The sequence below is a fragment of the Etheostoma cragini genome, chromosome 2, assembly GCF_013103735.1.
Source record: "Etheostoma cragini isolate CJK2018 chromosome 2, CSU_Ecrag_1.0, whole genome shotgun sequence".
Lineage (NCBI taxonomy): Eukaryota > Metazoa > Chordata > Actinopteri > Perciformes > Percidae > Etheostoma > Etheostoma cragini.
The window spans coordinates 20,364,770-20,390,110 of record NC_048408.1 but is presented as its reverse complement, the minus strand read 5'-3'; the positions used below and the strand labels follow the sequence as shown (position 1 = coordinate 20,390,110).

Below are 25,341 nucleotides of genomic sequence, written 5' to 3'. Positions count from 1 at the left end.
CACACACAGTCCTCTCAACCTTCAGATCAGTGCATTCCCACTATGCTTTGCGATGGTCTGACAAGTGGATCCAAGATGGCGTAGAAAGTAAAGCTAGGTAAGTGTTGACTTCCCATTTTCAGCCCTTTCAGTTGTCCTTTTCATCGCAAAACCACTGGCACGAATATCCTTCACAAATCATTATGATAATGATGAATGCTTTGAGTTCATGCAAGGATAACAACACGATGTCATATAAATTATATGCGCCTTAACACCGTAGCAAAATTACAGGCCCCAACCCGTTTTGTTTCGGCGAGCCTAGCTAGCTAGCAAGCTTGCTAATATTAACAAACCAGCCAGCTATTCTTGTTGTGAGCTTGCCAGTTTGGTGCCAAGAAAGGCCGTGTTTTGGCTAGCAAGCTAGCTGTTAGCTACGCATACTCTGGTTAGTAGCAACACTGTTTATCCTGTGCAAACGAAAACGGCAAGTTAACCAACATTGCGGGGACATTTTTCAGGGCTTTGTAACGCTGCCGTCATCGCTCCGACTTGCAACAGTCATGACAAGTTCACTAGACAAACAACCGCTAGCTAAAACTCTACCTGCTAAAAGAAGAAACAAGTAATTTCCAACGTTTGTGGTTATTAGTGTCTGCTCTCTTGATGTCTTATTATTTAATTTGATAAAAAAATGTGCAGTTTTATGGCCGTGTTTTCTACACATTGCTGTTGACGATAACGTAACTGTCGAGCCAAGTAACGTTATGTGAGGATGAAAGCAATTTATGTTGTTTTACTACTATTCTCAGCTATAAAATTAGCTTTATTCTCCCCTGTAACATTACTGCATTTGAAACAGTAGCCTCTGTAGTAGGATCCCACGGCTGGACACTAAAAACAAGGCAGGTGTCCACCCACTGTATCCCGCCAAACTATTTGTTGATGCAAATAGTTGATCAAGCACTAACATTAGATAACAGCTTTTCTTACTGTTACAAATAAAAGTGGAAAGCACGGCATAGGTTTTTAAAATAAACTCTTATAATTGGCGAACGTCCTGCGTCCCCCTTTCCCAGTAGCACTAGACCTTGTCGGCTAACCCAAGAAACTTTCCACCGTCATTTTCCACGCCTGATACTGTACATTTACTAGATTCTGACTCTGCTTATATGTTGTCCCTCAATGTTTTAATCAAATGCAATCTGTGGAAACAGGGGCTGGACCACTGTTTCTTGTTTAAGAGGCTACAGTTAAGTTGTGTTATTATGTAACAGTGTTGCAGCGATATACTGGTTTCAAATTGATGGTTATCATTTCATGTATATTTGCTTATCTACAGTTTTGGAAAAAAGTACTTTTTGTTACCCATACTTCTATTTAGATTCAAGTTTTAATTATAATTTTTAAATAGAGAATTTCTTTCATCCCAAAAAACTCTGTTTTTATGCCATTAAGGGTCGTTGCAACTAATAATAATGATAATTATTATTATTATAATTGTGTAATGTCGTATACTGTGAAACCATGACATATTCCGGAACGTTGCCATACCTTCAAATATCTCATATGATTGCAACCCTCTAGCTATATGGGTGCTGCAACATATTCGTAATTGGCCAGTGGATTAGGGCTGCACTATTCATTGATTTTTTATTTTTTTTTATTTGTCATTGCTATACCAAATGGCGCATTAAACATTAAACATTGCGAAAGGCTGCAACATATTGCGGAAGAAACTCAGATTTTTTGTGTTGGTTGAAAGAAAATATAAGTAGAAATCATTCTTTTTAAAGTGGTGCGTTTCATATTCACTTCAATGTTCAATTTGTTCAATAAAATGTTAGAAATGATTTCCTTTTTATTTGTTTTAAATTCAACAAAAAAAATGTATTTTAGGACACTGAAAGCAGTGAAAATGCATATATATATAACTATTTATATCGTTATTGTGATATTTAACGTTATCGCATATTTTCTTTGTAGTGTGCAGCCCTAATGTGCATATAGTATACAAGCATGCGGTGGGGCTCAAGAGTTTGGGCACCCCAGGTAAAAATTTGTATTCGATTTTATTTCCATCATTGAAACTTTCAGAATAACAGAAAACAAAAAAAATCTGCAAAAGTTTGGGCACCCTGCAGACTTAATACCTTGTACTGCCCCCTCTGTCAAGTATCACAGCTTGGAAATGCTTCTTGTAGCCAGCCAAGAGTCTTTCAATTGTTGTTTGAGGTATCTTCGCCTATTCTTCCTTCCAAAAGTCTTCCAGTTCTTTGAGATTTCTGGGCTGTCTGTCACGCACTGCTCTTTTAAGGTCTATCCATAGATTTTCAATTATATTGAATTCAGGAGATTGTGAAGGCCTTGGCAAAACCTTCTGTTTACACCTCTTGATGTAATCCACCATGGATTTTGAGGTGTGTTCAGGATCATTAACCATTTGTAGAAGCCATGCTTAACAGTTTTTCTTTTTTTTCATTAAACTCTTTTTTTCCAAACGTACCTTTGCTCATTCCAGCCAAAAAGTTCTATTTGAACCTCATCAGTCCACAAAACTTGTTTGGACAATGCATCAGGCTTATCCATATGTTCATTTGCCAACTTCAAACGCTGATTTTTGAGGTGAGGGTGTAGAAGAGGTTTTCTTCTGATGACTTTTCCATGAAGACCATATTTGTACAAGTATCTCTTTATAGTGTTGGAATGCTGTGCCACAACTCCAGTGTCTGCCAGGTCTTTCTGGATAGATCGTGCAGTAAAACATTGGTTTTGACTTGCTTTTCTCACAATCCTGCAAGCTGTTCTGATATTTTTCTTGGTCTTCCAAATCTTGCTTTAACTTCCACTGTTCCTGATTACATTCCGAACAGAGGATATTGGCATCTGAAAACGCTTTGCTATCTTCTTATAGCCTTGTGAGCAACAATTTTTTTCAGTTTCAATTTTCTAAACAACTGCTTAGAAGAAGCCATGGTGCTGATTGTTGGGGCAAGGTCAGATGAGTATGGACATTTTAAATCTTAAGATTGATGTCACCTGGTCTTTCCAGAGGATGATTGAGAACAATCCATGACGCTGTCAGGTCTCAGCTTTCCAAAGGGGGTGGTGCATGCTAGAAACTCTGCAGGGTACCCAGACTTTTGCAGATGCCATTTTTTTGTTTTCTGTTATTTAAAAAGTGTAAATGATGGAAATAAAATCTAACTTTTTGTGACATATTATACAAATGTCTAATCTGTCATTTGAGGCCTTTTGTAAATTTGTTCATCTCTTCTTATGCACGCTAATACAAATTTTTACCTGGGGTGCCCAAACTTTAGAGCCCCTCTCTAAATGTTCATACAGCCTACTCATAAGATATAGTATTCTTCCTCATCTGAATGTTTACATTTTTTGAGGAAGTAAACTTAGTGACAGTTCACTTTTTTTGTGTGGAAATGATGACATTGGGGAGAGAGCTTTAATACATTGTCAGATACTGTACATGGCACACTGAAGCATTTGTTGTGTAGGACATGCATTTATCCATGTTAAATTTGCACAAACATGTAATGTCTGAGAAGATGGAGATGGGTGTTAGCAAGATTGGAAAATATTGCATGTGTTGGAACATTTTACCTTGTTGACCTCAGTGTTAATCCTGTGTAAAATAAATCCAGTTAAGCCAATGATAAATGCTATACATCAACACTAACTGCAGATTTGTGTGCACCCAACATGTACTGTACATTAGCTAGAGAAGTTTTCTGTATTTTATGGTCCTCAGAGACCAGGACTGGCCGGTCAGGCATTGCCAGTTGTGCATGAGCAGCTGCTACAAGCATAGTTGCCTGTTGCTGGATTCTAAAGAAGTAAAATTGTACTGCAGTGTTAATATGCTCTTTATTGCAAAATGATGCCAACATGCCAGCTCTAATCTGTTTCCCCATGTTCTCGCATAGTCAATTAGGGCACTGGAAATGCCCAATCAACGTTTTTTTAAAATCAAAAGCCAGTTTTTCTTTTACCAGGATGTGACATTATCTGTTATTTGATGATTTTGTGATACCGCTAATGCAGTTTTAACATACAGTAACTATCTGCTGTCGCACTTTCAAGGACTAGCAGTTACAAATAAACCTAAAATTGCTGAGCCACAGGGCACACGTTAACTGTTCCCTATGAGACGGTCTTAATCAAAAGCTGAATTTCAGGCTGTGGTAAGGTTTGGGATGGAAATCATCATTAGCTAATTGTTATGGAAATTTAATTATCAACCACACGTTTGTTTTGCCAGCCATCTTTGCACATAACTGCTTTAATAAAAGGTGTTTTTCTGCCAGCCTGAATCAGATAAACTGCAATGCCAATGGTGAAACGAGTACGTTTGAAATCAGACCAAAAGTTACTAAGTTATTGGCCAAGGTTGAGCTTTTGTTTCTCTGGTGTTCCCCAACAGGGCATGGTGTACCATTGTATCCAGATCTGTGCTGGTTGGTGTGAAGGTCTTGTAATCTCAGACTGAGGTTTAGATTATCATGCTTTAGTCCAGCTGCTTTTTGTTTCTTAGCTAGATATTTAATGTCACTGGGGCCACATAGACTTGAGGTGGGTATTTTACAGTATACTGCTGTGATAATTAGTTTGCATCAACTGTTGGTTATCCCAAGACCCTGACATACCAAGCAAGGCAAAGAAGTGGTGACGACGCTCAACTGGACAATAATGTCTGGCTGATGTGTTCAAACTTTTGGCCTGTACTGTATACAGTATGTATCATGCACACAACGCCACAGAAACATCTGTGTTTACTAAAACAACTCTATATATTTGGAGTTATCCAGTGCAAAAATAAACACATTATAAACATTATAACTCATATAAAGCACAAATTAGTTACATTTCTTACATACAGTGTATCAATCTTGCATGTAATAAATTATCCTGGAAAAATTCTGGACATCTAGGCTGCATACAAAACTTTTTGTTCGGGCTAGGAAGACAACAAAGACATCATCAAAATGGTGCAACTTTTAGTTTTTAGCTCCAAAAGACAGTATATTTTTACTAGTTATATTAAGTACGAGTAGTTTGAAAATGTTCGTTTCGCGCTTGTGCGATATTGTGAAAAACACTTGGATCAGAATTGGGCGTAGCCTATATCAGGTGACCCAGCTTGATTCAGTGAACACATGGATGTAAAGTTTTTCTTTAATGTAAAAGTGCCCCCTAGTGGTCCACATGTGTAATATTTGCTAAATCAGGTCAACTACCCATTGTACATCCACCCTGTTAATTTCGAGTAATTCACTTTAGTGAATTCATCCAAATGTGGTTAATCCAAATGTGGGACCTATTGGCCACGCCCACTTTGAACAATCACTACCCGCCTAGATGGTACCCATCAAATTTTGTAAAAATCTTATTGGAGCCTCAGGTGGTCATACCAAAGGAAAATCTAAGGTTTTGCTTTTTTTGTGGCCAATATATGGCAAAGTTGGGTTTTTTAAAGTTAGCTACACAAATTTGTTTGTGCATAATATACGCAATTTTATTCTATAAAAATTCTTTTAACAACTTTTTGTCAGGTTGGTTGGGAGATGCTATGTGCCAAGTTTCGTGCCTAGTCTACGAGGAGTTTGAATAAGATGGTTTCCAATAATCACGTTTTTTTTTCATGTATAAAGGTAGGCGGAAATGGCCGTGGCCTAGATCACAAGATTCAGTTGGATCCAGCAAACGCGTGGTTAAATGTTTTTCAAATGTTTTTAAAAAACATTCATGATATAGCGCCACCTAGTGGTGTAAGTGGGTCAGTTGTTGCGCCTGAGGTCTTTGCGGCGTTTTGGATGAGTGGTGAAAATGGCACACCTCCAGCATGTACACTTTAGACTGTGGCATGAGATTCACGCGGAGAAGAATAATGGAAAATGGAAAAACAATAGGGTTCCATAACTCTGCTTGACAAAAGAGGCGTTAAAGACAGGTCAGATAACCTTGGTCCGACTCGGTTTGAACATGATGTAAAAGAGGTAATAGCTAGCACAACACGCCCATATCCTTCTGCATACTGTCCAGCTTGTCATACTGTCTAGTCTCAATAAAAGCTTCACATTCTGCAATATCAATAATGTTAATGCCCTTAGTCTAAGCCACATGAGGTCAGACAGTTGACTCCACTGTTGTTGCTTTGGAGCTTAAGATGATAAATGTCTCACAAAATGCTTTAGGCTCCTCATGTGATCACTGCTTTCCCAGCTAGTTGCAAATGTATTTAAATGTACACTGTGTGAACAGAAGCCCAGAATATAATGTATGTAGGAGCCACTCTAAGAGCCTCATCCTCTCTTTCTGTTGACTTATGACACAGATCAACCACATGAGAACATGACTCTTGGTGAGCAGACACCTCCTTCATCCACAAAACACCATTCCGTTAATCTATTGCCGGGCGGTATACTGGTTTATACCGTATACCGGTATTCATTTCCCTTAGGATATACATTTTTCATATATAGTTATATCAGTGCACTGCCGCAGAGAGTGCTACGGCTGAAGTAACCTGCAATTGAATTGAGAACGGGAGCTCTGTTAACTGCGGACCCTTCTCACTCATGGTTGTAACTTTATAACAACAATTAATAACCCACAACTAACTTTTTTTAACAGAATAAAACACCATAGCATACAACAATTTGTGACTTAAATGGTTTCTAGCACCAATAATTTTACATTTACAAATTTACACTGCCGGACAGCATGCTGGGTAACATTATAGCTGCTAGCTAGCCAGGGAGCATGATAGTCTGTTAAGCTGGGAGAGTCTCCGGTTGCTACTGCACATTCATGAGAAGATAGTTAGAGGATGAAGAAAGACCTGAGATACACCAGAACAACGTATGCTCAAGAAAAGAGCAGTCTGCTGTTCCAAAATTTGTTTCTAAAACATCGGGCAATATTTAGCCACTGTTGTTGCCCGTCGCTCTAAAATTACTTGGTTGCGCTAACATTAAAGACATGTTACTTCAAGCATGTAGCAGAGCAACATTATGAATGCAATAACAATCCACCTACGGTCCCGCTACAGACTGTAGAGAAAGACAGGTTCAGAGCAATGATTAACAACTGGACTTGCCTCACTGAAATTAGAAATGTTCCGATACCAGTATCTGTATCACCTCCTGTACTGCCTAAAACGCTGGTAACAAGAGGCGTTTATACCAAAGTGAGTGGTGGCATTTTGAATGGAAATTAGGTTTATGTTTGACTTTAAAATACCCAAATCATACTATACATAACGCAAAATATTCAATTTTGACTATATTGCATGTGGATTCTAAGTAATTTCTACCTAATTAATTGTAAAGGCACCGCTACCCAAAGTGATAAATAACTGTAAGTTATTTAGTGTGTGCAGTTCCTATTAAACCTCCTTGACAACATTTACGTTTGCACACTCACACTGTACATCAGACGCTGGGGCCGGTCACCGCCAGGATTCACTGACAGTGATGTGCAACGGCGTCCCGTAATGGGATAACTTACTGCTGCAGTTTTTTAATGTTACATAACGTTAGCAACTCTCCAGGAAAACATAAAGCCAGCCCCGGACCGCACAGCTGCTGCAACACATAAATTAAACCCAAGTTGGTAAGCTAGCTAGCAACTTTTATATTAACGTTAAGTGTTTGTTAGCTTGTTAATGTCACCAGTTAGCTAACGTTCGCCTGTTTAATGTTAATGGTAACTTTACAGTTAACAGCTAATGAGTCAGGAGCCAAAGCTCAAACATGTTACTGACGTTAACACTTACTTTCTCTTCTTCATCCCCTACGGGCAAGAAGGCTGCAAAGAGATCTCTCCATCACTTTCATTCCTTGGCAACATGCTGCGCATCTCCCTGGGACAGGTGCATCTTGTCTTGCAGCTTTAGACAGTCAGGTAGAAGGGCCCTTTTAGGGCTAGAAACGCTGCAGAAGAAGTGCCCTTCTTCTTTGGTTATGATGCAACTGGTTGATCTCTAGTCTCTAATGCAGATGAATTTAAATAAAAAGGTTGTCAATCTGTTTTCCGGAGTGGATTAATGAGATTAGGCTGTCAACTGTACACATTGATAAAACTGGGAGAGCAATTGTCAGTAAATGATCCACCACTCCCAAGAGAAATGGAGTGGAGCCCTCTCTCTAGGGCTGCTCGATTATGGAAAAAATAATAATCACGATTATTTTGATCATTATTTGACACGATTACTCATTAACCTTTGGATATAATGGATAGTGTCCAGGGTATAATCTTTTACTGTTTATTTCAGAATCTTTGGATCAAAATTAAATCTGTTTTACAACTGTGAGTCAGGTCCGCATTTACAGATATCACACATAACTTTACACAGCTAATGAACAAGTCCAGGTACATAACACAATATTGCATCACATCTCACATTTTCACTCACTATGACCACTACTAGCCTAATGGCATTACTAAACATTGTGCTAAAATATGAACAGTAATGTTGCCGTGAGTGGGCTTATTTACTAGCTACCTAAGGAAAAATCCAGTACACATACGGTACCTTAGAATAACGTTACCTGACTCATGTTGACTCATTTTACATAGTTTAACAAAAAAACTAAATGCTGAGGGAGCATTACTATATATTTTCATGTTGGTTTTGAGCTGTAGGCCTCTGCACCCACCTGGAAAAAGTTTGAAACAGTAAGTGAATACAGCGTGTTGGGGGAATACATCATAAAACAATCTCGTAAAATAAGCTCAGGTCAGCGTCACTTTGGTGTGTTCCAAGGCACTTCTTGGACTGCCGGGAGCCGAATGATCAGTACGAATGCCTTATGTGCCGACGGTTGGCGGTCAGGTTGGTGTGTTGGAGCCTTTTAAGCAACACTAAAGAACTTTTCCCGCTTCGGTCCCCCTACAGGTTGGAAGCAGAATTGTCCATTACATTACATTATGCAAGTTTTCCAGATTGGGGGAGCGCAAGCTGTAGTTCCAACAAAACAACCTGTAGAGGGACTTAATGGGGAAGAGTTCTCTAGTGTTGCTTTAACATTTCACTGTCTCTTTGCTGGTAAAAATGTGGTTATTATAAGTTCACCTCCTGTATATTCCACTGGGAAGCATTAATAGAAGGTTTTTATACTGAGTGTTTTTTGTGCTATGAGGTGGGAAAAACAATCAAACCTAAGGCATTAATGTATTTACATTATTTTAAACAGTAATCGAAGTTCTCAAAAATACACCATGTGTTTGTTAGCTTATTAGATCAGATATTTGTTAGATTATTTAGATGCAAAATTGATGGCTGAAACTTGGTCATTACATGTTAAGTTTAAGTTAGAAAGTGGAGCAAACAAATGAAATGTTTCACCAACAGTTGTGTGTGGTTGTACTGTAGGTTTTAGCTTCTCAGATTGTATAACCTGGTATGTACTATTACTACTGATAGTACTAATCTATCTGCATGTCCAATCTTGGACTAGAACCTAAACTACAGCCAGTGAGGTTGCTTTAACTAACAAGAAATAAAAAGTCTGGATACACACAGCCCAATGGCATGGAGAGAAAGAGAAAAAAGGCATAATTGTCCCAGTTTTAGATCAAAGTATCACCTTAACAAGTTTTCAGTGCCTAGGATACCGCTTGTGTTATTTCAGTTCCTGTGGAAAAAAAGAATATTCCTAGAGTTTTGTGAACAATCCCTGGTAAGAGAAATGTCAATCTTAAACTGTTGCAAGGAGTTGGAAAAGCCTTGCTTCATTTTCAGTGCAAATAAATTGTTTTTAGGTTTCTGCAACTTTGTAGACATAACAATCACACCTTCCTTCACCCAGCACATCAGCTATAGCCACGTAATGTCACTTTAATCGTTGTGGCAGTTTCTGGTTTCTTATTGCCTAACCGTGTCTTAGAAAAGATGATCATGAACGTGTCTTTTTTTTTTTTTTTTTTTTTTCTTTTTCTCTTTTGGAATTCAGAAGTTTTGTCCCTGAGTCATGGCGGACAGGAGAGCGGAGAAGTCATGTGAAGAAGCAAGCAGATCGTTAGCCAAGCAGGAGTACGAGGCGGCAGTCAGCCATAGCACGGATGCCCTGGTGGTCCTTGCACCCCAAGCCCCACCCTCCGGTGCTCCAGTCCAACCGAGCCCTTCATCCCTTGTCGCTGCCGCCGGACTCCTCCGCAGCCGTGCCCTGCTCTATCGAATTGCTGCCTTCTTGCAGCTGGTGAGGACAGTGGCTGTCTAAGCAATGTTGTTGGGCTGCAACTAAGGATTATGTTGATTCATCTGTTGATTATTTTCTCAATAAATCAATATGATTTTTGGTACATAAAATCTCAGAAATTGATGAAAATTGTTGGTCAGTATTTCCCAAAGCCCAAGATGACTTCCCCAAATGTCCTGTTTTGTTCACAACTCAACAATCTTCTTTAATAGAGTGAACAATCTAGAAAATGTTCACATTTAAATAGCTGAAATCAGAGAATTAAGATTGTTCTTTTCTTCAAAAATGAATGAATCGAACGATTAATCACGTAAAAACTAAAAAATAGCACTTAATTTGATAGTTTTCAACTTTTTTTTTTTTTCTTTCTCAATCTTTGCAGCTCTACATTGTTGCTGCCCTAGCCAGCCAACAACCTTTAGTTTTAGATGACTACATGTTTCCCTCCTCCCCTGTTGCTTTGTGGCCCACAGATTCTTTTTTTATTTTATATCATACTATGGATACCCTTCTTTGAGAATTAAAAAAAAATCCTAACTTTGAGACAGATCTCTGAACGGTCCTGTTACAAAATAAAATATTATCCTCTCCCATTCTTGAATAAATTCATTATACTAAAATGACGTATGCTGATCGTCGTGCTTTAAATTCATTGTTTTACTTCTAAAGACTTGGTAAATTATCATGAAGAGAATGATAGAAAAGAGAACAATAATCCCTACTTTCTTCCCGTTGTGTTATCTTCCCAGAGCACTAAAATTATACCAGTTACTTAAGCTCTAAGATTATGGAAACTACTTAAGTCTATAATGATAGTGTGAGGGACTCCGCTGTGAGGCAAAGATAGGCAGTCTTGGAGCTTATGTGAAGTTAAGACCCTCCAACACAAAGTTTTCCCACTTGTCATGGTTACCGCTTTTTAACTTCTTTTTTCCCCTTCTGCCAACAGAAAAACTATGATGAAGCAGATGAAGACTGCAAACATGGTGAGTAGCATTTCAAATTGGAACCTTCTGCTGATACTGTATACAGTAGTGATTTTTTTTTTCTACCTAGTGGCAGACAAAGTGTGTTGAAGTTAGCCTAAATCGTTTTTCCATTAATGGTATCTGCTCGCCTCGACTCGACCACGGTGCCCCGTCTTCTCCATTGCAGATTAGTACCGCCTCATGTGTGAGTCGATCCGTGGCTGGTCGTCATAGCAGGAAACTGCCGTGATCTAACGTGACACAACTAGGTGTTGTTTTTGATTCTTGGCGTGTAGCCACAGCCAGAAGGCAGATTAATTTGTAATGAACCTGGAGACAGCAGAAAAAGAAAAGAAAAATGCTGTATAAACTATTTATCAGTAAACACGGCGTGTTTGTTCAGGACACAAACACCCGTCTGTCGCTAACAGTGATGACGCAGTGATTAGTGACGATTCTCTCCAACCAATCAGTAGTCTGCAGGTTTCCTGTAACCTTTTGGTATCGCCTCAGCTCGCTTGGAACCTCGACTGAGGTAGTATTGGAAGCATTGGAAGGGTGGGTGAGGGTAATCTTGTTCTTGTTTACTAAAAAAGAAAAACTGAAGGAAAATGTACTGTTGGATGTAACATGTATTGGGCTATTCCTTAAATTAAAAAGAAAAAGAAAGTACCTGTTAGCAGGTACTACGAAAAAGGCGAGTTGAGTAGATACCGTGCAGTGGATTTCCTCAGTATAGCAGACGAAATGTCAAATTTGGCCTCAATTCTTCGCAGAATCCTACTTATTTACTCTCTTATTGGGTTATTGGCATAGCTTCAGTTCTGCAATGTTCTAGAGAATAGACTTGAAAAAACGTTTTACATATATTGGACGAAACCCAAACTGGATGTACTGAATTAATTCTCTCCCTACCTTATCCTATGTATTCCTCATCCTGTCCTAGTCCTGGCAGAAGAGATTGCCAGGGGAGACGGTTCGCTACAGGCCAGCTTGCGCTCAATGCTTATGGACGGCAGCCTGCAGGAGGTGGCCAACATCCTCTCTAAAGCCTTGTATGGAGAGCCAATGGTATGGTTATTGGACAATGTAGTGTCCGCCTACATATTGACTTTAATTACAATGTAATATGCCAAAGTACATGTAAGGCTTAATTACTGTGCCTGTAGAGGTCACAATTTCCTCACTGGACATTTTTAGGGCATGGTAGGGGTTTAAATAATGAATAATAATTAACATAACTGACTTTCAAAGTGATCTGAGATGCAACCGTAATATCAGATACAGTGTGCTTTATGATTAAGATAGTCATGGTGGTTTTTTAAAGTATGCTACACATAGAAGAAACATATGACCAATAAAAAATCAATTGAAAACATTTTTCAGATCATCCAAATTATGTACCACAGTGAAGTAAATTATTGTTGTTAAAAGGTTCCAAACTAATATTGGAATTATGTTCTACAAGACTTAATTCTGAATTCAAAAAGAGCGAGATGAAAAATAAATGTCTAAGACAAGACAAGACAAGACAAGGTGAGGTTTAGTGCCCTACTCAGAACAGTGCAACTTTGTGGATGTAACAGACATAGTGTCTGACTTCTCCCTCTCTTTGCTAATCCCAACCGCTGTCCCTCAGCTCCACTCTTCTCCTGTTTGTAACCATTTCCCACACACACACACACACACACACACACACTCACACTCACACTCTCAAAGGTTGAGCTTGGTCCCAAGGTCATCCAATATTTTGTGAAGTGTGGACAATCCTGTTTGCAAGCCAGGCCTCTTTTTATCTATAACAAAGAAACAACATTCTGACACATTTTGGTCTCATTATCTTTTTCCTCCTTTGACTGCACCCCCTTTTTTAATACCCACCTTTTCACATTTCAAAATTGACTAGTATCATTTTTGGGCCTAAAATACACCTGCAATAGAGAATTCCTTACTAATCACCACTGAGATCCTCAAAATTCACCATATTTCAATAGACTCTGGTGCCGGATATAGTTACTGGAAGAAAATGTACCCACAGAAGTGACAAATTATAATGCATGAGGTTAGAAATGTTTGTCACTTGTATTTCTTGCTAATTGGAGCTGATTGGAGCTGGAAATATTCACACTTGTATTGGGCAGCTTTTAGAAATTGTTTTAAATGCCTTGGCTGTAGACATCTGGAAATGACGTGATACATAAGATCACTCCTGGCAACATCTGCCAGCTTATTCCAAAGCAGTGGTTATAGTTATCATAAAAATGTACTGAAGGCACTGATTGCTGTGTGTTGGTGTAATGAAGATGCTTTTCTACCTTCTTTTACAGAATGGCATTGTCACAAAAGACCTTACCAGATTAAAAATGCTCTTCTCAGAAATAGAGGTAAGTGTTTCTGGTTGCAGGGCTACACACCTTACTGTTGTGCTTTGTTTCCTCTTCGCTCATACCTTCTTATACTTGCTGGTTATACAGATGATGGTTTAATGCTTGCAGGCGAGGGTCCTAAAGATGACTAATGGCCTGATTCTTACACTGACTTTATTTATTTGTGGTCCTCTGCCTAGCTTGTCGCTGTTGTGGATGTATTACTTATTTGTCTGTAATAAGTCCAGTGGTCCAACTACTTGTGTTGCTACGTTAGTAGTTATAGTAATAGTGATGATCTCTCTCTCCCCCCCATTTCCACCCACCCTTCCCGATCTTTGTCTCTGTCAGGCGATAAATAGGGAGATGGCGCCAGAGTACACAGATGACCAGGAAGAAGGTGAGCAAATCTGTAGCATGACTTGGTGTCAATACTTTTTACAGGGTTGTCAAGCAGTACTTAACTTGAAAAAAAAAAGCGATTTGCTTGATACCAAAAGTTCACATACACTGAAGTACAGTAGATATTCTTCATGTTTAGAATGTCTTTATCCATTTTGCAGCTTGGCAACACATTCTAAACTGGTTACAAGCTGAAGCTCATTTTATGATGTTTATGAATGCTTTGGCTTAGTGGTATATTGACCACTTGGCTCTGTGTATTTACAGAGGTCCAAGATGGCTGGCAGTTTCGGCCTCCTCCCCGAGGAGTCACCAGCAGTGAGGAGTACACCCTCTGTAAAAGGTAAGTCATGCTGGTTGGTAATATTCACACGGTATGAGTCATGAAGAATGTGTCTATTATCCACAATAATGCTAAGGGAAATTAATATGTCATGTCTACTGCTCTATGTTGTGTGAAAGTAAACTGGCCAATATAGCTTTCAGGAAGTAGTGAAAATATTAATTTGTGAAACCTTAGACCAAGTCCTGTAAACTTTCTCTGATTTTGAGTTTGAGTTCTCTGTCACAGCCTGTCACAGTACAGTTGTGCTCATAAGTTTGCATACCCTGGCATTAATTTTGGCATACATTTTGATGTTTATGACTCATCATGCAAAAAAATGTCTTTCTGTTTTTGATTGTCTTTGATTCAAGCATAGTGATCATTTGAAGATATATATTTTTACATAATTGTTTGGCTGCTTTTTAAACAATATTTATAACAGAAATAACCCAAATGGCCTGATCAAAAGTGTATATACTCTTAAATGTTTCGCCGTGTTACGGACACACAAAGTGACACACACAGGTGAAAATGGCAATTAAAGGTTATTTCCCACACCTGTTGCTTTTTAAATTGCAATTAGTATCTGTTTATAAATAGTCCACGAGTTTTTGAGCTCTCACATGGATGCACTAAGCAAGCTAGATTTTGAGCCATGGGGAGCAGAAAAGAAACGCCAAAAGACCTGCGTAACAAGGTATTGGAACTTTGTAAAGATGGAAAAGGACATAATAAGATATCCAAAACCCTGCAAATGCCAGTCAGTACTGTTCAATCACTTATTAAGAAGTGGAAAATTCTTGGATCTCTCAATACCAAGCCAAGGTCAGGTAGTCCGAGAAAGATTTCAGCCAAAACTGCAAGACGAATTGTTTGGGATGCATAAGAACCTACAGGTAATGTCATGTTAGAGCAGAAAAAGGTGAAAGTTCTGGAGTTGCCATCAAAGTCTCCTGACCTTAATGTCATCGAGCGACTCGGGGGAGCTCTCAAACGTGCGGTTCATGCAAAATGACCAAAGACTTTGCATGAACTGGAGGCATTTTGCCAAAATGAATGGGCAGCTATGCCACCTGCAAAAATGTGGGGCCTCATAGACATCTATTACAAAATAATGCATGCCGTCATTGATGCTAAAGGTGGCAATACACAGTATTAAGAACTAAGGGTATGTAGACTTTTGATCAATTGTCAGTTCATTTTTTTCTTTGTTGCCATGTTTTGTTTTATGATTGTGCCATTCTGTTAGGACCTACAGTTCAATGTGAATCCCATAACAGACAAAATACTTGTTTTGCCTGCTCACTCATGTTTTCTTTACACATGGTGTATATATTCCTAATTCTTCAAGGGTATGCAAACTTTTGAGAACAACTGTGTGTGTTCTACTGCAGCAGCACCACCAGCAGAATCGCATGGGTCAGACAGTCAAGCTTGTATTTGCCTTTTTGTTAAATATTCTAAATCCACAAGTCAGCTATTGACTGCATATGTTAGGGCTTTAGCAAATGTCATTTTTATTTTAATTTGAAGCTTTTAATGAGGTTTCCAATTGAAGTTTCTTTAAAACTTTTGAAATTTGAATTAATGGATTTAAAAACTAAACAAATCAATGTGCTCTTTCTAACAACCTGAGTGATTTACTATTATAGCGTTAGAGCCCAAATAGATGTTTTGTTATCGTGGTTAAATGAATGTAATTCATGGTACTGTTAGATTGCTGCTAGTTTTGCATGGCCAGACCTATCTCCACAATGCTGTATCAGTGCTGGAGTATGTATTGGCTACACCGCTTTATCTAACCCAATCGCAACAGTTCTAGGCGGGGCTAAGCCCCGGATGCAGCAACGATGCCCTTGCTAAATAGACAGTGGAAGGGAACGTTCCGGATGTCAGGCTTTATCCCAGTACTGTACATCTGGTAAGCCAAACTAGATTGCTGCTATACTGCCCTGTAAATACAGGGGGCTCCCTTTGTGTGCGGCAAGCGGGAAACCAAACAGTTTTTTGACTGCACAGAAAATGTTGTTTTTGAAAGACTAAATGCCAACCAAGATGGATTGAAACAGAATTTTTTATTTTTTTTTGTTGAGAATGTTTTTACTAAAGTTTGACTCTTGGACTTAACAACGCTTTGGAGTTATTGGAAATGTTAACCTCATCTTTATCTGCAACTGCGTAGTAATACTGTGTTTGATTGAGTGGTTAGACGTGCAATAAAAGAAGCTGCATGGCATTTGAATTTCAGTGTTATAAATAAAGCTTTGAAGCTTCAAACTATTTAGTACAGCCCTAGGAATGTTAGGGCTTTCAGTTCATGAGATTGTGACAGTGCTGTTTGAATGATTTTCGACCATGTTAAACATAAATGTTCTGGATTAAAAACACAAGAATACAGTTTTGGCATAAAATTTAAACTTTTAAAGACGCTTAATATTGACATAAACTATAATTTATTGATCATTTACAGACACCCTACAGAAGTGTTTATCTAAATGTGTTACTAACAAAAATGTAAATGACTGTGTGTGTGTGTAAAATCTATTCATATTGCTCATTTTGTCAAAATGAAACAAAGATCTCACACTTGGAACTACCAAATGTTTGGTATTCTTACTGATTTCATGATGTAAAATGTTTGACACGTTGTTTAAACACCAGTTCAGCCCACACTTTGTCTTTGCCATAGGTACTTGGAGCAGGGTCTGTGTCGGTACGGGGCCCAGTGTACATCAGCCCACTCTCAGGAGGAGCTGATGGAGTGGCAAAAACGCTATGCGTCACGCCTCATCCGCCTCAAACAGCAGCAGGAGAGCAAACACTTCACTGAGAACTACATGGAGACCCTGATAGAGAAGTGGATGAATTCCCTCTCCCCAGAGAAAGTGGTGAGTGCCTGTAAACTCAAAAGTGACTCAATGAATATAAAACAGACAAAATACCATGCCAAGGTAAGGGCTCACTTCCTAGAAAGGCAAACCCAAATACGTCTGTATGGCACTGTGATTTTATTTAAATCTCTGCAAACCTTCATAACCCCCTCACCTTATAAATATAGTGGGGGCAGCACCAACAACCTCGTACTACCCAGCAAATAGCTCTTGTTAGTTAGTTGTTGAGTAGTAATTTTTAAATTGATCAGTTCTGTTCATGTGCTCTCCTATTAGGAAGGTTACATATAAATATACACCCCCTTGTTTGCATATTGTCATTTTAAACACATACAACATTTATAATATGTATATAACTTCAAGTAATAAAGCACCAGGCTTTTTAACTTAACTTGCACACAGACCGGTAGTAAGATGCACTGCCCATCTGAACTGACTTTGTTTCACAGGGATCATCTCTCATCATGTTCACTGTTCAACTTGCTACCTCAGGCTGCAGCCAACAGTACACATGGCATATCATTTGTTTGTTAAAGTCTTTATTGATTTGGGGACAATGACATGGGTGGAGCGCTAGCCTGTCTTGTTGTGTAAACATATTGTCCAATTATACTCACTGATTGTCAACCTTACACAATGTAATTGACTTTGAATCTTGCTAGCATAACGTTTGCTTTCTGGCCCGTAACCGAGCCATACAGTTCTATGAGCTGACTAGTAATATTTGCCAAGCGTTGCAAGTTGTGTCTAGGGTCCGTCCTATTTACTGGAGCAGTGAACAACGTTCTAGGTATTGGTTAAACCCTCAGTAGTTACCAGGAAAAAAGAGTTATTATTTGAAATATTTTTAAATTGATTCTATAACACATTTAAATATAAATGAATGGTCTTAAAAAAAATCTTTGGCAAGTTATCATGGTATAAGCGTGTTGATGCCCTTAAAGTTGTCCCATATGAGGTAATTTAATGACTTTGACAAAGGCAACTGTTCTGACCTCACCCTTGTCCATTAATTCCTGATAATTGACACCTTGTTGGGCTTTAACTATTATATATTTGCACAGCAGGAGCAAAGTATCTAGTCTTTTTGACAGGCTGCGACTTGCAAAAGATTTCGGAATACAGTTGCAGTGATAAATTCTGTCTAACCATGTGTTTTTTTCCCTCCAGCTAAGTGACTATTTAGAAGGAGTGAATGTAGAAACCAGCTCCAGCCTCTCTGTTACCGTCACCACCAAAATGTCCTCCCACTCCTGGACCTTCTCCTTCTTGTGCAAGGTAGGATGAAATGTTAAATACCAAGCATCTACATACTCAAATCTTGTCTTTGTCTAACCAGATGATTTGTCAGGATGACAAATAAGGTAACATTCTGCACTGCACACCCGGCAGTGCTAGTTGGTCCTGATCATCTTTTGATTATGTGAATGTTCCGATTATCTTCCTATCTCTTTCTCCTTGACTAGCCGGCTAGAAAGCTGTACCGCATCGCGCTGCTCTACGATGCCCACCGACCACACTTCTTCATCACAGGTGTATCAGCTGGGGACCGACTTCAAGCCCTTCCCAAAGGCTGTCAAGAGTGGACTCCAGCAGAGGAAACAGCAGGTATGTATTGTTAAGATTAGTTTTGTCTAAAATGGATTTCCAAATAATTGCATTTGCACTAAACTTTGTTGTTCTGACAGTAGCAGCAGACAATGGCCTGGACCACAGTCTCTACAAGGTTGCAGTGGGATTCAGCACAGAAATCTTTGGTACCTTCCGACAGACCGTTGTTTTTGACTTCGGCTCAGAACCTGTGCTGATGCAGCGGATCATGGTGGATGCTGCCTCTATCGAAGGTATGCTAAAAGCAATAAGGTCATCTAGAGGTTTTCGAAAAGTTTTGTCAACGTATATAGTACATTTATATTTAGGAATCCTGCATTTTGGATAGTTATGCTTTTTTGCATTTTGTAATTGTTAGTGTTTTACGTTTTTAAATATTTTAAGAAATTGCTTTTTGTGTAGATCACAGTTGGTTAAATAAGCACTTACAGAAATACATGCAGTTAATTACCCTCTTGTCCCTTAGTCCCTTAGTCCTTAAGTGTGTAGATGTAGTTTTGTTCTGGATGCGAACATAACGCACACTTTGTAGGAACAAATTTTCCCTTTGGGAACAATAAAAATCCATCTATACTTTGTTCCCAGACCTTGAACACCTGATGGCAGCCAGGCAGCAGCTCTTGATCACTGCAAAGCGCTGGGACTCTTCCTGTAAGACCATCGTAGAATTCACACCAAATGAAACGATGGCAGAACTGGAACGTGGCCTTCTTTCCCGCTATCAGATCCCTCTGTCGGCTGACCAGCTCTTCACCCAGTCAGTCCTGGACAAGACTCTGACCAAAGACAACTACCAGGCCCGACTGCATGACCTGCTCTACATAGAAGAGATTGCACAATATAAGGAAGTTAGCAAGTGAGTATACATGGTTTCGTCTTACTGGCATAGTAAAAATAGACTTTCCATAACTGTACATAATAAAGCCTGAATGACACTGATTGATATGTGAAAGTTTAAAAGCATCTACAAGCAATATATCAACACATTCTTAAATTAAATGTAACTACATATAAACTTGTGATAAGTGTAATTAAGTGTCCAGGCTCTAAGGCATATGGCACGAAGTTTTAGTTTGGAATGCTTTCAGTTGAGATAGCAGGTCAACATTAACTGGTATAGAATTTAAATACTTCTAGCCAAGGCATTTGCAAGCTATGTGTTAATATTTCAATTAAATCAGAAACGATTATTGCAGACTAAAACTAGTATGAATTTGCTGTGCACTGCTAAAAATAGGTTGATAATAGTGTAGAGTCAGTAATGGCCTGCTTGGTGATATTAAATGTTATCAAGTAGGTAAGCGTACCAGATCCTAATTCTCCACTTGGAAAAGTATGTCAGTATATTTTTATTTGATAAACTTATTAGAAAGTTGTAAACAACAAAGAAAGGGGGAAAGACCAGAAGGATGTTTCTATGCAAAAGCAGTAAAATATAAAATCCTTTGTTAACAGAATACATGATAAATCTCTAATGACAGAATTGTCACAGGTCTGTAATATGTACAGTCACATGTGATGCATCCTATTTTTGGTGCTAATTTAAAACCATAGCTGTGCTGCGTTGACAGCAAACTGCTGATATTTAAGTTAACCTTCACATTTTAATGTAAGTGCATCGGTAAAAACTAAAATGTGAAATAGGAAATACCATACCAGTATGGAGCTTGTCTGAGGTTGAGTGGTATATTTTATTATGAGATGTCAACTCACCACAAGGTGTCAGGCACGACCTTCTCTCTCTCTCTCTCTCTCTCTCTCTCTCTCTCTCTCTCTCTCTCTCTCTCTCTAGGTATAATGTTACCTAAGTGTGATGCTAATTACAGCTGAAATTACAGTAAATGCTTAACAACTCAAAAATAATGAAGCAAATTTTTTAGCTGCCACACTAACAAGGTTTTAATTAAGTGATCTTACATTGTGAAGAATTTTTAAGGCTTTTACAAAATTACAGTAAATAGGATATATTATTCACAGTGGCGTATGGCAATAACAGGCTTCAAAGTGATCATCTTTCTCACCATCACCACTCTGTGGTCACTATAACCATGCATGGCTGTTTTTAAGTTGTGTAATATTCTGCCTATATTAGTAATTGATAGGCAGGTCATTATGGCACCACTGTTGTGAATCAAGGTTTAGAGAATGTCCAAATGCCCGAAGCATGCATGCCTGATGAACTTGGAAATGTGGTAGGACTAAGAAGAAACCTGTTATCATGCATTTTCAGTTGGAAAGCAGGGCTTTTCGCCATTTAAAAATACACGTGTGCCTGTCATAGGAGAACATATTGTTACATTGGTATAAGTTATTCAAAAACATTCCACAAAACAATATTGTGATTGCTGTAAAAAAAATATATATATACATGAGTTAGAAGCTAAAGCTAGAGGTTTGAAACGGCATAACCAAATGTCCATGTTCTTCCCCTCCCCAGGTTTAACATCAAAGTGAATCTACAGCTGGTCACCAGCTTCATGCTGACAGGCATTTCTGTTGGAGCCAAGTATGCCCAGAATGGACAGCTCTTTGCACGCTTCAAACTCACTGAAACACTTTCTGAGGTAACTGGATTGGTTATTTTTGTAATTGCAAAAAACTTGCAATAAACAACATTGGTTTCTGCCTTTACACTTTAAAGTACCGCAGCTACTTATTTGTGGCCCTTAGAGCCCCAATGTGTTAGCTAGCTAGCTCTCCTGAACAGTTTCCTTTTCCTTACCTCAGGACACATTGGCTGGACGGCTAGTGATGACCAAGGTAAATTCAGTTCTGCTGCTGCCATTTGGCCGTGAGGGGGTCAGCAGCCACCCGCCTCCTGGGGTCAAAGAGCGTGTTTACGAAGCTGTGATTGAGGAGAAGACCAAGGACTACATCTTCCTAAGGATCTGCAAGGACTGCTGTGAGGAGCTGGGGCTGCTACCTGACAGAGAATTGCAGGTACGATCTGCACCCAGGGAAAAGTAGACACTTCTGTGCTTAAGCATGAGGCGTCCCTATCCTGCTGTCACAATCACATATTGAGTAGGAGTGTTGGATTCACAGCAGTGGAAAGGGCAGGTGAATAATCTCTTGCACATGCAATGTCTTTGTGCTAAGAGATTTTAGTTAGCATCCATTTTAGGATTCCCTCCACCCCGATGCTTTGGCATCTAAAAAGGTTTAAAGTTTCACATATTGATTAGCATTTTTGACAAACAGTAGCAGGACAGAGGATGACTATCTTTCCAGGAACACCTGTGTGTTCTTGTGTTTCTGTGTAAGTATTGACTGCACTGCTATGTGTCTGGTTCTTAGTTTCTAAGAAATTTCCCTTCATTGAATGACTCTACCTTTGGCAGCTGATATGTTTCTACCCATCTGCAGAACGTCAGCAGATAAAGCAAGTGGTTGTGTTAACGGTTATCAAAACAACCCTTATCCTATCACTGTGGGAGCATAATTTTCATATTTGTCTGCATACGCTGATTCTGCCTGCTTACATGATGCAATTTCATTTACCTGTCTCCTCTGTGGGTTTTCAGAATATTTCACACTACCTTGATGTTTCATGCTTTTCTAACTTTGGCATATCTGACTTTTCTGCCTTTGTATTCATGGTTTCTCACTTTCTTGCTGTGTCTTGTCTCCCCATTTTTGCTAATTAATGTTGAAGTTTTTAATCTTTTTTCTCTCCTGATTTTCAAATTTCTATCCTAAAGACATTGCATACTTTACAGTATACCTGCTAGGAGCCAGTATCTGTTAGCATGATGATGAGAACCTCCAGCAGTGGAACAAAATCTTAGTGATTACATAAAACTTGTTTAAGCAAAGGGATTAAATATAAATGTAGGCTGCCTAAGACATTAAGGTAAAACTAGGCAAATGTTTAGCTGTGCCATGGTCAGTACTAACTAAACGTGGCACCCAGATATTGTTTTATGTGCAAAATAATTTAATTTGAACAATTGTACTTATAAGTATTTTAAAACTTTTCATAGATAAAATGCACACACTTCATGTGTTTTATTGTTTTGTTTAATTAATGTGAGTTCTTTATAACAGTGGTTCCTGATATTTTTTGGTCTGTACACCCACAGCCCTGTCAGATGAACTCACCCCCCCCCCCCCCCCCCCCCCCCCCCCCCCCTTCAATTCTCAGCGTGTTCCAAATGTATAACACTATTGAAAAGTGGATATTGTTAATTTTATTTTCCAAATGAACTGTCACTATTTGGGTTAGGTTGGTCAGGAATCAAAACTGAATAATTCCCATTTTATGCAAAATTATACAACACAAACAAGAAATGTTTATTTAAATATTTAATTATATTACAATGTTTTGCTCATAACCTAGCATCCTTTGCCTGTAGATGGATATAGGTGAGTGGGTTGATTGCATTGACTGCTAAGTGAACTCTTGGTATTGCCTCTGTGTCAGGTGGAGCTCCAGTTCCAGCTGAACAGACTGCCACTCTGTGAGATGCACTATGCCCTGGATCGCATCAAAGAAAATAACATCCTTTTCCCGGACATTGGCCTTGTCCCCACCATCCCTTGGAGCCCTAACAGGTGTGTATTTCACCATGAACACAATCCCACACGTTTCGATGTTGAGGGCTGATGCATAGATTAGTTTTACATTAAAGGCTGCCCTCAATATTTTATTCTGATTATGGTTTCCACTTCCTGGGGGCATGGTGTCTCATTCTATTGAGTTAATGAGAACTCTGGGATCCATTACTGTATTGAAAAGCTTTACTTTGCTTTACATACATGACAGACTGTTTCATGTTGCTGTGTGGAAAAGGGGACCTTCCTTCATATTGGAGATGAAGAGTGAAGACTTAAATATTAGATATATGCCAATAAAAACTTCCATTTATATATATCTATAAATTTCAGGTAGGGATCTAACGGTATGAAAATGTAACCTTACGGTTATAGAGACCAAAATTATCACGGTTTTGGGTATTATTGCGGGATTTTTAAAATTTATTTACAGCTCCAACATGAAGTTGTAGTTGACGTTGCATGTGATGTTGGATGTACTTCTGAAATATAAGAAAGTATTTGGACTAACGATGAACCTTATTTACCAAACTAAATGTTATGGCCACCAACGTATAACAAAAAACAATACTTAGAATTACCTTAATTTATCTGTAATAAGTAACATAAATGTAATAAATTGCTCAGTAACATAAACTGAGAATAAGCCACATCTATTACAGCACACATACCCATAACGGCGTAAACAGTGTAATACACCTTTTAATAGCTAAGCATGTGGCTCCACAGGCTAGTCTATTAACTAGTGATTGCACCTTGCTAGCGCAAACAACCTGAATATCAACACATAGCGGCACAAGTAATATTAAACAATCTGCACATCTATCAGCTATGCAATCAGAAACACAGCAACAGCAAAATTATCAAGGCGATTAAATAAATGTCACGTCATAACATAGGCTAAACTTCCACATTGTTTAAGAACACTTATTGAAGATAACGAGGCAGTCTGTAGCGAGCTACAGAGTATTGTAACTTTTGTTCTGGGCTACCTACATCACTTCAACCAAATGGGAAAGAAAAGAAAAAGTATGCTGCTAAATTCTGTCCCCTTCTCCCGTCTGAAACTTCAGAAGCCTCCAATGAAGCTGGAAAGGATTAAACAAAGAGGTTTCACACCATGGAAATCTGGATATTTTAAATGAAAAAATGCTGTAACATTTCTACCGTTTCATTGGTAATTGCTGCCTCCCAAATTCAAAATTGACAGGTGTCTTGCCACGGGCACGAGTAAGTGCGGTGCCAAGTTTGACGCTGTTTGGATTAGAAATGTAAAAGATATCTTTGTGTGTGTGTGTGTGTGTGTGTGTGTGTGTGTGTGTGTGTCAGTAAAGGAAACACACATTGGTTTTTGCCGCTGGCCTCTCACCCTGAGGACCACAGACGGAGAGCAGCGAAGCTTTGGCAGCTAAAATGTGCAAAGTAGCACTAATTTGGGCTGTCTTCGACTTTGAATAAACAAACGGCAATTCCAAAGACAATGCAAGACGGGCATCAAATAGCCTTTGCCTAGTTTTGACCAATAACGTTGATAGATTTCGCAGTTGTATAATAGCTTAATAGCAACCAACAGAGATGGCAAAAGTACTCACTTTCTGTACTTAAGTAGAAGTACAGATACTTGTGTTAAAAAATACTCCGGTAAAAGTGGAAGTACCGATTAAACTTCTTTACTCAAGTAAAAGTAACAAAGTACAGGCTTGGAAATTTACTTAAAGTATAAAAGTAAAAGTAGCCTTGCGAAAGCTACCTGGAGCACACAAATGTTACTAGAGAGAAGCGGAGGAACTTCAGTGGACGTGGAGGACACGGTCTTTATGTGGCAATGGCTACATTTTAAAAGGCTGTCTGCCAACAGGCCTAAAACATAACATATATGATTATTATGACAGAGACTGGGACTCCAGGACTCCATATCTTGTCCAGATTCGGACAAGATATGAATTGAGTTGTGATTCTGTGAGAATTCACAGATCCAGTTTTTATTTTTAATCTTTCCCCCTAACATAAAAATGAATCTACATT

At 38.8% G+C, this 25,341-nt stretch overlaps 1 protein-coding gene across 2 annotated transcripts in view; it reads left to right on the top strand.

Moving 5' to 3' along the window:
* Positions 1-25,341, top strand: part of helz (helicase with zinc finger) — a 57,649-nt gene continuing 32,308 nt past the window's right edge. The window contains exons 1-15 of one of the 2 annotated variants that reach the window (XM_034888318.1): positions 1-97; positions 9,954-10,199; positions 11,149-11,185; positions 12,114-12,238; positions 13,495-13,551; positions 13,885-13,933; positions 14,203-14,278; positions 16,950-17,148; positions 18,322-18,429; positions 18,618-18,759; positions 18,843-18,995; positions 19,348-19,618; positions 21,200-21,326; positions 21,490-21,702; positions 23,186-23,316. In XM_034888318.1, coding sequence (XP_034744209.1) covers positions 9,972-10,199; positions 11,149-11,185; positions 12,114-12,238; positions 13,495-13,551; positions 13,885-13,933; positions 14,203-14,278; positions 16,950-17,148; positions 18,322-18,429; positions 18,618-18,759; positions 18,843-18,995; positions 19,348-19,618; positions 21,200-21,326; positions 21,490-21,702; positions 23,186-23,316 — 1,916 coding nt within the window. In that variant the 5' untranslated portion in view covers positions 1-97; positions 9,954-9,971. Of the gene's footprint in view, positions 98-9,953; positions 10,200-11,148; positions 11,186-12,113; positions 12,239-13,494; positions 13,552-13,884; positions 13,934-14,202; positions 14,279-16,949; positions 17,149-18,321; positions 18,430-18,617; positions 18,760-18,839; positions 18,996-19,347; positions 19,619-21,199; positions 21,327-21,489; positions 21,703-23,185; positions 23,317-25,341 lie in introns of both variants that reach the window. The other variant, XM_034888309.1, reaches the window with a different exon arrangement.